Source organism: Cyprinus carpio, chromosome B2 (genome assembly GCF_018340385.1).
Source record: "Cyprinus carpio isolate SPL01 chromosome B2, ASM1834038v1, whole genome shotgun sequence".
Taxonomy (NCBI): Eukaryota; Metazoa; Chordata; class Actinopteri; order Cypriniformes; family Cyprinidae; genus Cyprinus; species Cyprinus carpio.
In genome coordinates, this window is record NC_056598.1 from 2,600,401 (window position 1) to 2,615,772 (window position 15,372).

At 37.0% G+C, this 15,372-nt stretch overlaps 2 protein-coding genes across 4 annotated transcripts in view; one reads left to right on the plus strand and one right to left on the minus strand.

Annotated features, from left to right (window-relative positions):
• Positions 1–313: 313 nt before the first annotated feature.
• Positions 314–9,527, plus strand: c8a (complement component 8, alpha polypeptide). Of its 2 annotated transcripts, none has more exons than XM_042717721.1 (11): positions 314–497; positions 560–674; positions 2,288–2,435; positions 2,519–2,666; positions 2,896–3,085; positions 3,911–4,093; positions 4,998–5,238; positions 5,368–5,487; positions 5,592–5,749; positions 7,536–7,761; positions 8,991–9,527. In XM_042717721.1, exons 1-11 carry the CDS (start codon positions 388–390, stop codon positions 9,137–9,139), a joined length of 1,788 nt encoding a protein of 595 aa, XP_042573655.1. In that variant the 5' UTR covers positions 314–387; the 3' UTR covers positions 9,140–9,527. The 2 variants fall into 2 exon arrangements, with proteins under 2 accessions (XP_042573655.1, XP_042573656.1); XM_042717722.1 differs by having other exon boundaries at positions 563–674.
• A 4,433-nt stretch (positions 9,528–13,960) lies between these two features.
• LOC109054711 (complement component C8 beta chain-like) overlaps positions 13,961–15,372 on the minus strand; it is a 40,099-nt gene continuing 38,687 nt past the window's right edge. For both annotated transcript variants that reach the window (XM_042717727.1, XM_019071946.2), the window contains one exon: positions 13,961–15,084. In XM_042717727.1, coding sequence (XP_042573661.1) covers positions 14,930–15,084 — 155 coding nt within the window. In that variant the 3' untranslated portion in view covers positions 13,961–14,929. The remainder of the gene's footprint in view (positions 15,085–15,372) is intronic.

A 15,372-nucleotide genomic window follows, 5' to 3' on the forward strand; every position in this document is an offset into this window, starting at 1 on the left:
ATTCTCAAAGGTTTTTCAAAAGTATTTTAACCGTATTTTTAATTGCACATTGAATCGTGTTGTTGTGTTTTATAATTGACGTATTAATTTTCTGGTAATTATCTTTTTTTTTTTTACGGTATGCAGTGTGTGCAAGGTGAAACAGGCAATTGCAAACTGGTGATAATTACTTTAATCATTTATTCTGATTCAATGCAAGTCATCAACCTGTATTTGTTCATGATAGTGTTGATATCAAGTCATGTATTTGCTTGGAGGTGGAGCATTCTGGGCAAAAGTCAGTTTTTCCCCCCTCAAAAAAACCATGTCAATCATTAATAATGCTGACAAACAATTTGCAGACTGGACCCAGAAGACTCAATCAATCTCAAACCAACTATTTCAGCAATGAGCAGATTTGTGTTTTCTATTTGTGCATTTGGATTTGTTTTATCATGTTTCAGTCACCATATTTCTGCCAGATTTACTGATGACTTCCTACAATCATCAAGCAACAGGTAATATATACTTCATTTCAGGAGCCTTTCGTGTTATACCATGTCACCATATTTTGTCTCAGCAGGGCTAACACATCTTCAAGACACACCAGAGGAGTTAATAGCCCCGCTCCTATTGACTGTAAGCTCAAGAGCTGGACGCAGTGGTCACCTTGCGATTCATGCAGAGATAGGACGGTAAAAACTCTTTAAACCTAATTATAGTCACGTAAAATTCAAAGAATCCAACAGATATGGAAAAGAAAGTCTCTATTTTGTCTGTTGTAATGATACATTTGTTAATTCTGGAAAGAAAATCTTCATGTTTAACCCTTCATGAATTATTAAACTAAAAATTATTTTTACTTCAAAACTTTTTTTTCCCTTTTTTTTACCACAAAAAAAAAAAAAAAAAAAAAAAATCTGGTAAAAATTAAGTTATACGTATATCTGTCATTGCAGCAGAGGAAAATTGTAAATATTTGTTTATTTATTACATATTGGTATATATGGGTACACACACACACACACACACACATACATATATATATATACAGTATATGTACAGTACAGACCAAAAGTTTGGAAACATTACTATTTTTAATGTTTTTGAAAGAAGTTTCTTCTGCTCATCAAGCCTGCATTTATTTGATCAAAAATACAGAAAAAACAGTAATATTGTGAAATATTATTACAACTTAAAATAATAGTTTTGAATATTGAATATACTTAAAAAAAAAATTATTCCTGTGATGCAAAGCTGAATTTTCAGCATCATTACTCCAGCCTTCAGTGTCACATGTAACATCCAGTCCATCACATGATCATTTAGAAATCATTTAATATTCTGATTTATTATGAGTGTTGGAAACAGTTCTGCTGTCTAATATATTTGATGAATAAAAGGTTAAAAAGAACTGCATTTATTCAAAAAAAAAAAAAATTCTAATAATATTATATTCTAATAATATATTTTCTTTACTATCACTTTTTATCAATTTAACACATCCTTGCTGAATAAAAGTATTGATTTTATTTTTTTTTTTTAAAAAAGAAAGAAAAAAAATGAATGACAAATTATTGATGAGTAGTGTATATTATTATTAAAAAAATATTTATATTTTAAAAACATAGCTTCTTTTTTTTTTTTTTTTTTTTTTTTTTACTTTTATTCATCAAAGTATCCTAAAAAAAATCACATGTTCTGAAAAAATATAAAGCAGCAGAACTGTTTCCAACTTTGATAATGAATCATCATATTAGAATGATTTCTAAAGGATCATGTGATAATGATCCTAAAAAGTCAGCTTTGCATCACAGAAATAAATGTTAATTTAAAGTATAATAAAATTTAAAAACAATTATTTAAATTGTAATAATATATCACAATATTAAATTTTTTTCTGTATTTTTGATCAAATAAATGCAGGCTTGATGAGCAGAAGAAACTTCTTTCAAAAACATTAAAAATAGTAATGTTTCCAAACTTTTGGTCTGTTACTGTAATATATATATATATATATATATATATATATATATATATATATATATATAGATATATATATATGTATATATATATATATATGTATATGTATATATATATATATATATGTATATATATATATGCTTCTGATGTATGCATTTAAAAAAAAATTACATATATAAATGCATAATATGCAAAAAAAAAAAAAAAAACATGCAAACATTTTAATACCATTTAAATGAAATCACGTTTAACTGTCCAGTATATTTGTTGCAACTGTTAATGGACACTTATAAGCTGATGATAACTGAAAATTTATGTTTCACAGATTCGTTTCCAGTACTTGGAGAGAGCGTCTCAGTTTGGTGGGCAGAAGTGTGTGCACAGTCAGTGGGATGAAAGACAATGTCCAGAAGAGGGCGATTGTCAAATACAAGAAGACCACTGTGGGGACATGTTTGCTTGTGGGCCCAAAGGTTGATATTTCTGCCTGCATTCATCTTTATGTGTTTGTCTGTATGTCTTTTGAATATGTTGCATGCTGTATGTGTTCTCGCAGGACGCTGTGTTGGACAGCAGCTCCGATGCAATGATGAAATAGACTGTGTGAGTCAAAAAGATGAGACTGACTGTGAAGTGATAAACAGAAGAGAAACCAAATGTACCGACATGCTGACTATACCAGGATCTGAAAAAGCCACTCAAGGGTAAACCATATAGCAGACTGATCTTTTGGGTGCTTACTGCTAAATATCAGTAATTATGCTGGAAACTGAAATCTGTAGCTGACATACTGTATTGGTTTCACATCCAGAAAAGTGATTAAATCCACACCTATCACATGTGTGGTATATTTATATTTCAATATATTTTAAACACATACTACATGATGTACACGTGTCCTAATTTTAAAATGACTTTGTTATATTTCATCAGATATAATGCCTTATCTGGTGATTTTATGAATCGTGTTCTGGACCCAACATACTTCGGAGGCGTTTGTGAATACATCTATAATGGGGAGTGGCGGAAACTCACGTACGATCCTTTCTGTGAACACCTCAGTTATGATGATGCTGAAAAATATTACCGGAAACCTCACAACTTCCTCTCATATCAAATAATGGTATTATCTCATGTCTCTGGTACTTTGATATCACACAAAAGAACTGACTTGCTCTTTCTTTCCCATTCATACTGTATATATATATATATATAGAGAGAGAGAGAGAGAGAGAGAGAGAGAGAGAGAGAGAGAGAGAGAGAGAGAGAGAGAGAGAGAGAGATTCTTAGTCACTTTGTGTTATGTATATAAATAACTTCATAGTGCATATCTATATTATGGCTTCAGAAGGCTTACAAATTCAATACAAAGCATGAAAAAACGGGGTACATATTAAATCTGAAACTTAGTTTTATTAAGTGAAATGCAACCTTTCAGAATTAATAAACACTACTATTTTGGCGTATGTTACTTTAGGGATAGTGTAATTTAAGGGGAGACAACATACTGAATGTTTCATGTTTTATAGCCATATTTTATGCTTTAAAGCCACCAAGTTGGTTGGGACTGTAAACATGAAACTACTTTATATTTTTCCTACATTTAAACTCTGAGGCTGTATGGGGGACCCAACAAGTGTTGTTTTGGGGGTTTTTTTAATGATGGATTCTTAAACCCATTTATAAAGATGTGGTTAGAACCTCTGCATATCTCGGCTGCCACATCATAATCAAAGGACACCTGAATCTGAAAAAGGCAGCCTTTGTTTTGTGCTTTCCACTTTACCAAAATAACCGTGCAGGTGGAGTCCTTTATGGCACACTTGGCTCCTTCATTCTAGCATTTAGTGTTGAGAAGGACTCTGGAAGCCTCAGAAGGACTGGTTTAGGAAGAACACAGCCTTCTAAGCAAGAAGCACCCACTGACTGATGTTATTGTCTCTGCTAGGCACAAGCGACTACCGTGGAAGCATCAGATTATTATGAAGATGCTGTTAGCTTTCTAAAGGCAAGGCAGAGAGAAATATCCTTTAACGCTGGTATAACGAGGAGAGTCGCTTTTGTGGAAATTGGTCATGATGTTAGTGCTGAATTCAAGTTTCTACGCAACATATCACAATACGCTAATAAGGTAAAGTAATACATTTTGGCTAATATATCTACTTAACTTCCTTTATTGTCACCATATACCAGCAGTGCTGGGTAGTAACTGATTACATGTAATCAGATTCCAAAAATAAAGTACTTTTTTAAAATACTTATAATCAGACTACAGTTACTTTTTATTGATTACATGATTACATATTATTTAATTACTTATTCATAATTTATTGATTCTCCCTAATTCCTCTTTTTCATCTTTTAAATGTTCCTTTCTAAAATAGCCTATGGTTTATATACACTCAGAAAGTCATCCAGTTTTGTGGACATTCACACAGAGATCAGTCAAATATTGATTGAGTTAATGTAAGCACTTGACATTAAAGACAGCATAGTATGGTGATTATAATAATAAGGTAATTATAAAAACTGCGCTCACAAATGTAGAAATGCCACTAGAAATCAGTTCCAGGGGGCAAATATTGCCTCTTAATGGAAATGTTAATTTTTAACCCAGATCTAGTAGTATTCAGGTACAGAAACTGAATAAAATAACATTTCACAGTATAAATTAAATATAGATTGATTAAAGTTACAAAAGTTATTCAGTCTTGTTGACTCTCTGTCTTTTGTTGTTTGATTAACATTGACACAGACAGAAGCAGGTTTAGTATAGGCTGCTGTCACTTTAAGACCTAATGCATGGATCCAAAATACTGATATGCATGCATTTACTTTCATTCGTATGTTTTATTGGTTATCCTTAAAAGTGTAAGCTTGTAAATTGCTCTCAGTTTGAGCTGAGTTTAACTCAACCGACTGCATGACTTCAACTCATTTTGTTTTTCTGACCTCACAATATAGTCTGGATAATGCCTTGGAAACTGCAGCATTTCAGTTATTTTAATTTTTGCATGTCTTCTTTGCATGTTTAGGAGGTGGGCTTTGTCAGGCTGTTGTCAACAGTACAAACAGCTCAGTTTAAGATGAGAAGCAGAGACTTGACTCTGGACGAGGACATGCTCTGGGCTCTGGGTGATCTGCCTGATCAATATGATTTTGGTGCATATTCCCAGTTTTTCAATGAATATGGCACACACTATGTCACAGAGGGTACCATGGGTGGAGTCCTGGATTATGTTGCTGTTGTGAACAAGAATGCCATGCAAAGAAATGGTATGAAAATTATATTTACAAGAAAAACAAAATAGACAGTGTATCAAAAATAAATGATTGAACTGTATTTGACTAACTCTGTTAAAGTATGAAAAACTAACTTCTTCACCACGTTCTTTTCACTATTAGAAATGACTGGGTCACAAATAGGATCATGCATTGGTTCATCTTTGGGACTGACACTCGATCAGAGTCTAACAATTTCAGTAAAAGGAAAATCATGTGAAAAAGATGGAAAAAAGACAACGGGTAAGCAACTTGGAGCACCATGCATTTTCAGTTCTTTTGGTTTTATATTTTACTTATTAAATTAAACTTTTTTTTTAGTATTATTTTATTTTCATTTTCAACAGTTGACCATCAGTCCAGCAGTGCTATTGAGGATGTGTTGGGCTTTGTAAAGGGTGGACACACCGGCTCCAGCACTGGAAGTTTGGCTATCAAAGATGCCAAAAGTTACCAGGACTGGGGAAAGAGTCTCAAATACAACCCTGCGCTCATTGAGTTTGAGGTGCATTTGCCTGACTAACTTAATACACAGTACTTGTCATGTAGTTGTTTCATGCTTTAGTTATTTCATATACATTGTACTGTTAAAAGAGTGTGAGAGCATAGTGTTGCACTTGGATGAAGTCTTATATTCTTAAGCCCATGGTTTGACTTGATGAATGCATTTGTTTTTCTTGGGGTGATGTATTGGAACATGATGTTTGATCAGGGCATATGAATTAAGTAAACAGCAAAATTTTTAACCATTAAGGAGTGCGTTTCAAAAATGAAGTAGCTAGTAATGACGATAGTAATTTTGTTTAGGTTGCCAGATCTTAAACTTCTAGGAGGGTTATAGGGACACCGTAAGTCAGACAGGTATTTTGAAGAAAGATTTTGTTGGCATTTATACACAAATAGAAGAATTTTGAAGTGTACTGGAAGCCAATGGAGGGCTCACAAAATGAGGGTGGTGGTGTGGTCATACAGTATTTGTGACCATTTTTAAGACATTTAGCTGCAGCATTTTGAACCAGTTGAAGTCGAGCTACCTCAGACTTGGAGATACCGTATAACAGAGAATTGCAGTAATTCAAACGTGAAGTTATAAAAATGTTGATAACTGTCTCGAGACTTTTCAGACAAAAAAAAATGTTTTATTTTAGAAAGTGAACTAAGCTGGAAAAAACTAGAGGCAACGACGGAGTATACATGTTCATCTAATGTTATAACTTGCATTAACAGACAGATTGCCTATGGCGGAATTATTAAACTCAGATTTGTCAGATGGACCAAAAGGTATAATCTCAGTCTTAGAGTCATTGAATAGCCAAAGTTTGACCTTGTCGAGGCAGGATAGTAAAGTGTGTAAAGTAGCGGGGCCATTTCTTTTTTTTTGGCAGGTAAATCTGACTGTCATCTGCATAAAAATGGAACAATACTCCATACTATCTCAAAATCGAACCTAAAGGAAGCAACAGAGAGAATAAAAGTTACGTCTTCTTTCTTTGCGTGAACATTTGGGTGGTGTTATGTAAATCTTCCCACATTGTGACGTAGAGATGTGGGGGCGTGTTAGAACGAGCCGTTTTTTTGGGGGGGGGGGGTTGACTCTTAACTTTGAAGAAGAATATCTCTTTGGGTTTGAGACTTTAGACTTTGCAACTTTACAGATCTTCTTTATGCACCAAGAGCTTGTGATACTCCAAAGAGAAAGGAAAACTTGAAAACGCATCATATGACCCCTTTAAGACTCTCAAAAGAGCAGATTCGGTGCTGTGGAAAGGCTTCAAAACCTGACTGAAAGATCTCAAGAGATTTGATTCTTATTCAAAAATGACTGAAGTTGGCACAACACAACTTTTTCCAAAATCTTGGAGATAAAAGGAACCACAGAGATTGGATGAAAATTATTTAAATCAGATGTATCTAAAGAAGTCTAATTGAGTAGAGGGGTAACAGTGACCACTTTCAGGCATGTGCTGTATAGGAACCGAACCAGATAGTAGACATTTGTTTAAGAGGGATAGCAGACCAGGGACAACAGAATTGACTACTAGTTTAAAAACTGGGGATGTTCACATCCTGCGGGCAAGAGGTGGTTTTGAGAGTGGCAATAATTCAGTAAGACGGAGAGGCGAAATAAGATAAAAAAAAAACTCCCATGAGGCCAACGGCTGAGTAGATACACAAGAGCTGACTTATAGAAGTATCTTTCGTGAAACGTTTTATATCAACTATATTCTATACGTTGTTATCTCTTTGTGTAACCTGCAAGAGTTTTATTGACCATTGTGATTCTATCATAGGTTTCACCAATATATGAGCTGGTACGTTTAAGCACAGCTGCCGAGCAGCTTCGCACAAAGTTGCCCCATTTGAAGATGGCATGGGAAGAGTATATGCAGAACTTCAACCCGTGTCACTGCGCCCCCTGTATGAATAATGGCATTCCTGTGCTCTCCAGGACAGACTGCAGTTGTATATGTAAAAGTGGTTACAGAGGTGATGCCTGTGAGGAGACGGAAAGAAAAGGTAATGTACTTTACCAAAGTAATGAGATCACAAGGTTGTGTTTATAGACCTTTTTGCACAGGATGACCTTTAGTCTGTGATCTTAATCCCTTCTGTAATTTGTAAAGTAAAAATTTCGCCTAACACCGAGTATTTTATTAGTTAAATAATGTTTTCTTATTACATTCTGTAATTTGTAAAGTAAAAATTTCGCCTAACACCGAATTTGGGGTTGCTGGGTCATATACACGTCCTGTGCGAAATTGCATCTCTGCAGCATGCGGTAAAGACTGTTCTTATATTTATGATATATCATACAGCTAGACCTAGAGTATAATGGCAAGACAAGCAATAGCCTTTCCAAAATAGTGCACAATCAAGCGAGGGGGGTTCACATCATAATTCAAGGTGTTACAAGTAAATCAAGAATGAAGCTTGAGCTATTAGGTTTTAACCTGGTGAAATGTAAATGACACAGGACATGAAACTATATTTGTTTCTTCTTCTTAGGACATAAGTCAGTAAATTTGAGTAAAACCACAGGCTTCACTTATCCCATGCGAATGCACCACACGAAATTCAGATGTGTGTGTGTGTGTGTGTGTGTGGGGGGGGGGTCCCCAGATAATAGGGCTTGTGAAGTATTTTACAGCTTCAAATGCAGCTCAGCTAATCATAATCAAGTATCGGAAATAAATATTATAACAGTGTTTTAGTGACAGGTGCAGTTTCAAACAAACCTTGAATGCATTGCAAATGGCTTTGAATAAAAGTGTCTGCCAAATGAAATGCAAATGTCTATACAGCATAGTAGGAGTCAAAGTGGGATCAGGACATGACTCGAACCTTAACCTGGGTTTCCCAACCTTTTTTAATTAGGAAAAGGTAAAAAATGTGTAGTGTTGGCATATCTCGAGGAACAGGGTTAAGAAAGAATGGGTTTGTCCAAATACTCACACTTCCGGTCTTTGCACTTGAACACTTTGCTTTTACTAATTACGTGATGCATTTCCTGTATTTGGCCCAAGTGCTCAAATGGGCTTGGAGACTCATCTCTTCACCAATACAATGTGCAATATGTTATATTTTGCAACCAAATTATATGCAATTTCTGATTTAACTTTTGTTTGAGTCTGGATTTTGTTTCCTGAACATGATGAATGATAGGATATACTTAGCCTCAAATAGGCTATCAAGTTCAGTCCTGAAGATCAGATCATGTATGTTAAGTTAATTTTTCGCTTTGACAGGTCCTACACATGGAGACTGGAGCTGCTGGAGCTCTTGGGGGCCATGTGTGTCTGGAACAAAGACACGAAAACGGGAATGCAATAACCCCCCGCCAAAAGATGGTGGCCTGCCTTGTCAAGGAAGCAGTAATCAGAAGAAACGTTGCTAAAATCTAAATATACTCATGTTGACAGTGTCCTGTCGTTTTATACTAGCATAATGCCACTTCTGTCTGCTAGTTTGGGTTTACCTTTACCAGGTAATGTTGTTCAGTTTAGTTTAAATATGTTACTTTTTTGGATGACCTGGATTCAAGTCCCAGCTTGTGATCCTTTTCCGGTCATGTTCCCCTTGTTCCTCTTCAATTGCTGTCTCTCTCTATATTGTCATATCAACATGAAGGCAGAAAAGCACATAGATATAACCTGAAAAATAAAAAAAGTTAAATTTTAAGGAAGATTTCACTTAAAAAATGTCTTGTGGTTGATTGCAGTGAGGTTTCTAATGAATGTGATTGAGATTTTAAAGCAAAAAAAAATAAAATAAAATTCAAAGAATAACAATGTCTCGGTTACGTTATGTAACCCTCGTTCCCTGAAGGAGAGAATGGAGATGTTGTCTCAACACTGAAGATAGGGGTGTCACTTGGGAGCCCCAATCAACTCTGAGCATTACAAGAAATAGGCAATGACTATTGGTGAGTGGAATTTGCATGCCAAGCTACTCCCCATACATATGGGTATAAAAGAGAGTGGTGTGCATCCACTCATTCAGGTTTGTGCTGAGGAGCTGAGAAGTATCCCGACATTCAGCACAGTTCAGGGTTGTGGCATGAGGAATGTAACAACTTCGTCCCCTTCTTCAGAGAACAAGGGTTACATGTTGTAACCGAGACATTCCCTTTCCAATCAGTCATATTCTGCATTACATCGACACTGATATTAGGGGGATCTATGGAAACCGCCACAACCAGGACTGTGTTATGAGAATTAATGGTCCAGGTGCTGGCAAGCAAGCGTGCCAGGACAGATGTACCTCTATCCGTAAGCTGTCCAATGCCCTGTAAGCCAGATAAAATATCAAGTACAAGGGTCTTACTAGGGAAGCCAAAATAGATGCACTGACATTTTCATAAAATTCATTTTCAGCAATCGTTGGGGTGAGGAGACATAAGACTGATCTCAGGATAGTTTAAAGCCTTCTACACACTGCACGATTTTAGCAATCCTATAAGATCAGTGCTGGTCACACTGTGCGGCATGGATCTAATAAACTTGGGTACGACATGCATGTAGACTCTATGATGATGACACCTGTTGACTTGTAGGCTACAATGCATGTTTCTATAGATGAATAAAATGTCATTAGCATGCGCTAGTGGTAAACAAAAAGAGCATAATGAATCACACTTTGACAGTTGTAGTTTTTATGTGTGCTGAAAAAAAGTTGGAGCGGCAAAAGTGGTAGAAAAAAGAGCTTGAGGTAAGCAGTTTTATGTTTTAGCGCTATGTCGCGTTGGTCAGTAAACATGGGTCGTAACTGCAAACACACTGTGCGATGAACATGCTGAATTTCTGATACTGCCAGAAAATTATTGTAGGCTATCTTTGGCCACAAGACTGTGACAACGGCCATCTTTGAACCTCTTTCACTGTACGACATAGGACCACGATTAGGAGCCACGATCACAGAAATCACCACAATTGTTTCACGATGCCAGTCTTTTGACTGGGACAGCTGAAAAACGTGCAGTTTGTCTCGGGCTTAACATACTGTCCTGACCCTAGTTCAGGGGGAACACAACAGGGACTGACAGTAGTACTGTCCAGGGAAAGACACAGGTTTACCAAGGGAAACTCTACCAAGAAAAAGAACATACAGGATTACCAAAGGGAAATCTCATGTATGGACACCTATTCCACTAAAAGGGGTGATTAATGGCGGTCAACCCAAGTATGGGACCTTGCAACAGACTTCTCCACTGAGTCCGAATGCCACAGGGTGCTGGAGGAATTTTGACCAGGGTTCACCAGACGGGGAACTTACTGGAAGAAGGTAAGGTGCAAATATTGTAACCAGAGCCACCAAACCATTCCTCCCACAAATTACCTGTTCATACACCACACACTGGAATCTTCCGAAGATGTTAGGTGTCGCCCAGTCTGCAGCTCTGCACCTGTCTGCTAGAGAACTGCTGCACGCCAATGCTCAAGAGCAGGTAACACTCAGAGCAGAGTGAGCTCACAAGGGCTGGATCTGCCTCCTCAAGGGCAGCATTTGCAGGTTCACCACCTGATCCCAAAAGTGAGTAGTGGGAAATTTGGGCACATAACCAGGCCAGGATCTCTGGGTAACCTGAGAGTCAGCTGGCACAATATGGGAGGATTTATTCTCCTCAAACCTCTCTGGAAATTCACAATCAGGTTGTGCTTCCCCAAGGATCATCCATTCACTGCATCGTGTTGTGCTGCAATGGCGGTGACATACACTTTCCAAGTGGAGGGGGACAGCATCTGCTCCAACTTTTCCTGCAGGAAGGAAAGCACGATGTTGATCATCTTTGTGGGTCTTTTCGATGAGAAGAACACCAATCACTGAACAGACCCCCCTTCAGAGCATAGGCCTGCCTAGTAGAAGGCGCTCTTGTGATAGGCCTGAGTTGTAGTGTCTATTGCAGCCTTTGAAAGGCCAGCGAGGTCTGCCGCATTCTGTCCAGGAGCCAGACATGCAGGTTCTATAGATCAGGACATGGGTGCCAAATAGTGCCCTGCCCCTAAGAAAGAAGGTCCTTACTCAGGGGGATTTTGCAGGGAGGGGCTGTCACAAGGAGCTCCTGCATCAACCCCGCATTTGAGCACCTTAGCCTGATTTACTTGCAGAATAGCCATATTATTTGTGCTAGGAACAGGGGCGAACACACCACTGAATATGCCGTTCAAAACGCAGCAGAAAAGCCTGCTGATGTGTGGATAGTAATGATGAATCTCATGCTCATGTAACAATTGACTTTGAAGCAAAAATCGAAATGAGTGGATGCTTGGCATGAAAATTCCACTCGCCAATAGTCACTGGACGTTTCTTGTAATGCTCAGAGGTGATTGGGGCTCCCAATTAAGACCCTTAATGTCAGTGACGACATAACATTGAATGTGACTTCACCGAAATGGAACTGAAATTTCTTAAGTTGGTCTGTAGAGCACATAAACATATGACTACTTTTGGTACTAAAAGACAGTGAATTATTTTGTGTATTGCAAAAGAGCATGTGGACAGTGTCATTCTAGACCAGGGCTGGGCAACTTCGGTCCTGGAGAGCCATTGTCCTGCAGAGGTTTTAATTAGGGTTGGAGCTAAACTCTGCAGGACAGTGGCCCTCCAGGGCCGAAGTCGTCCAGCCCTGTTCTACACAATCTGTATCAGAAAATACAACAGATGGATATAATAATTGATTAAGATGTTAAGATTTTGAAAAAAAACTACGTTGGTAATGAAAATTTGCTATGTGTGTATGCTTCATAAACAGGACCAGCAAGACTGCTTCACAAAATGTAAAGTGTCATTATATGTGGGTCAGTATTTTAGTATGGGTCCAATGGTCATGATCTAATGTTCGTGGTTATCTGTGGAAATTTAAGCTAGTATTGTAGGACGTAATGAAGATAATCATTACCCAATACAATAGAAGGACTTAGTATATTGCGAGATTCCAATGCTTCCTAACAAAACAGTATGTCTGTCTCAAATCAGAATCAAAGTGTTTATAATATACACTCCAGGATGCCATTTGTTCACCTTACTGGAGCCATCTCATCCTGTAACAAAAGACACTGACACACACAGCTTCCTCAAGGTTGAAGTGTTTAGAGCTTTATAGCTAGATCAGGAAACATATTGATAAGTTATAATTTCTCACAGTCAGACTTTCAAACAATATTTTTTATTCTCTGAGCAGGATGAGCTTACACTGAGAACTGGTCACACAGAGAAGGGCCTGAATGACCTACAGTATGTGACTTGGACTATCATGGTTGGCAGGAGGGTTAAAAATATGTATAGACATAATGCTAAACCTACTTCACTATTCTAAAACTATAGAATTTACTAAAATCTTTTTTTAAAGGAATAGTTCCCCCCAAAAATAAAAATTAACCAATGATTTACTCACCCTCAAGCCATCCTATGTAAATATGACTTTTTTCTTTCAGATGAATACAATTGAAGTTATATTAAAAAAAAAATGTCCTTGCTCTTCCAAGCTTTATAATGGTAGTAAATGGCAGTTGTGATCTTGAAGCAAATTAAAGTGCATAAATCCATCGTAAAATGTGCTCCACACAGCTCCGGGGGATTAATAAAGGCCTTCTGAAGTGAATCGGTGTGTTTTTGTATAAAAATATCCATATTAAAAACTTTATAAACCATAATCTATAGCTGTTAGGTGAACTATGCCTTTAATTCTTTGAAGTATGAATATTGATTAGTATCTGTTCAAAACCACTTGAAAGGATATATGAAAGTGAAATTTTACCCATACTTGGAATTTGTGCTCTGCATATAACCCATCTGCACACACACAGTAGTGAACACACACACACACACACACACACACACCGTGAACACACACCCGAAACAGTAACTGTACTTAAATATCAGCATACTCTACTTAAGTATCGGAATCTATGGGATATTGAAGTTGACTTGCGTTTCACCCTTACATACCTTAACTTGCCAGCAAGGCTGCTTTAAATGAATGCGAATGCATTTAGCAGCTAGTCGCTGAATTGCTGGCGTTTCATATATTAGATAAGCACAAAGCTGCAGTCAATGATGAGACCAAAACCAGCACATCCAGTGAGGGCAGCGTTTGACAATTTATTTTACTTCATATTTTTATTTATTCATTATCCTGAAAACACTTTTTTAAATGATATTGGTATCCTCATGCCCTTTGTGAGAACTTGAGCTTAACGGAGACTTGATTGTTTTCAAGTATTTAAGTGGTTGTTGTGCCAAATTTGATTTATTGCAGTATCAAGGTGTGCATTCTTTTTTTTTCTGTTTCAGAAAATAAACATGAAGTTGCGCTACTCACTAATTGACAGTTTCTTGTTTTCACTGGCATGTCTTCTGTTGGATGTTGAGCACAAGTGCATCTTTTGCCTATATTGTCACTGTAAGGCTGATGATACACGGAGCAGCTTTTTGATCAATATTGCTGGGCAACTTTGGTTAATGTTGGCATAAACAGGCAACCAGGTGAGACACAGGGCCTACTACTGATTTAAAGTATCCAGATATGTAGAAATGTGTTACCCATTCTTGGTGGGAAAGTGGCCAAGCAAAATTGCTCAAAAAGTTGGCCTGTGTATCATGTCTGATGAAGAGCTTGTATGCTCAAAAGGTCACCTGTGTTGAGAACATAAATATTTTTTTCTGCTTTTGCAGCTGTGGTGTGCCAGCTTTGTTCTTCCTGTCTGACATTGTTTGTGGTTGAGCAGCCACATTGAGCTTTTGGCCTGCTGGATGTGCGCACTTTGATTGTAATCTTCGTGTATCATCATCCTAAGGTATTTCAACTTTTACTTGAGTATGGCTGGGACTCTTTTCACCTATCACTTGATCAACATTTTTCCCCAAAGCAAAACATCTGGAAACATTACAGTAATGAATAATAATAATAATCATAATAACTTAAAATATAATTTCTTATATAATCTCTTTTGGTTTTAAGGCATAATTTGTCCTGGACATATTTTCATATAATGATATAATGAAAGTATTTTCTATGCATTCAACTTTTTTCCATCTATTTTTCCATTTATTATAGCTCTGGTTAAAGAAAATTGTTTATGTGCATATGCCCACCATTTTTTGTCAGTATGCATTATCCATTTCAAAACAATGCTATTATTTGTTACATCATTACTGTTATTTGTGAAACTGAAAAATGGCAGATATTTTAGAAGCAATCAGCTGATTCCTCTTCTGGCCCAGGGCATGCTACACCGCCGTTCTGCGGTGCTGGATTGTTACACTGACGAGTGCGTGTCTGGGTCTTTCTCGTGCAGGTGGACCATGAAGACCAACAGCTCCAACTGCCATCTACTGCCAATGCTGTAAACGTTAGGATAATACCAAAAGAAAAAATGCATGACAATATTAGCACAAGCTTTTGTCCAAGGGGACTTTAGACTGAAGAACCGACAATATTCATATACAATGCCATGTACTATAAAACTAGCTTAGTGTGTGTGTGTGTGTGTGTGTGTGTGTGTGTGTGTGTGTGTGTGTGTGCGTGCGTGCATGCGTGTGTGTGAGTGTGTGTGTGTGTGTGTGTGTGTGTGTGTGTGTGTGTGTATATATATATATAAGTATTTTACAACTGAAACTGTATAATTTCCA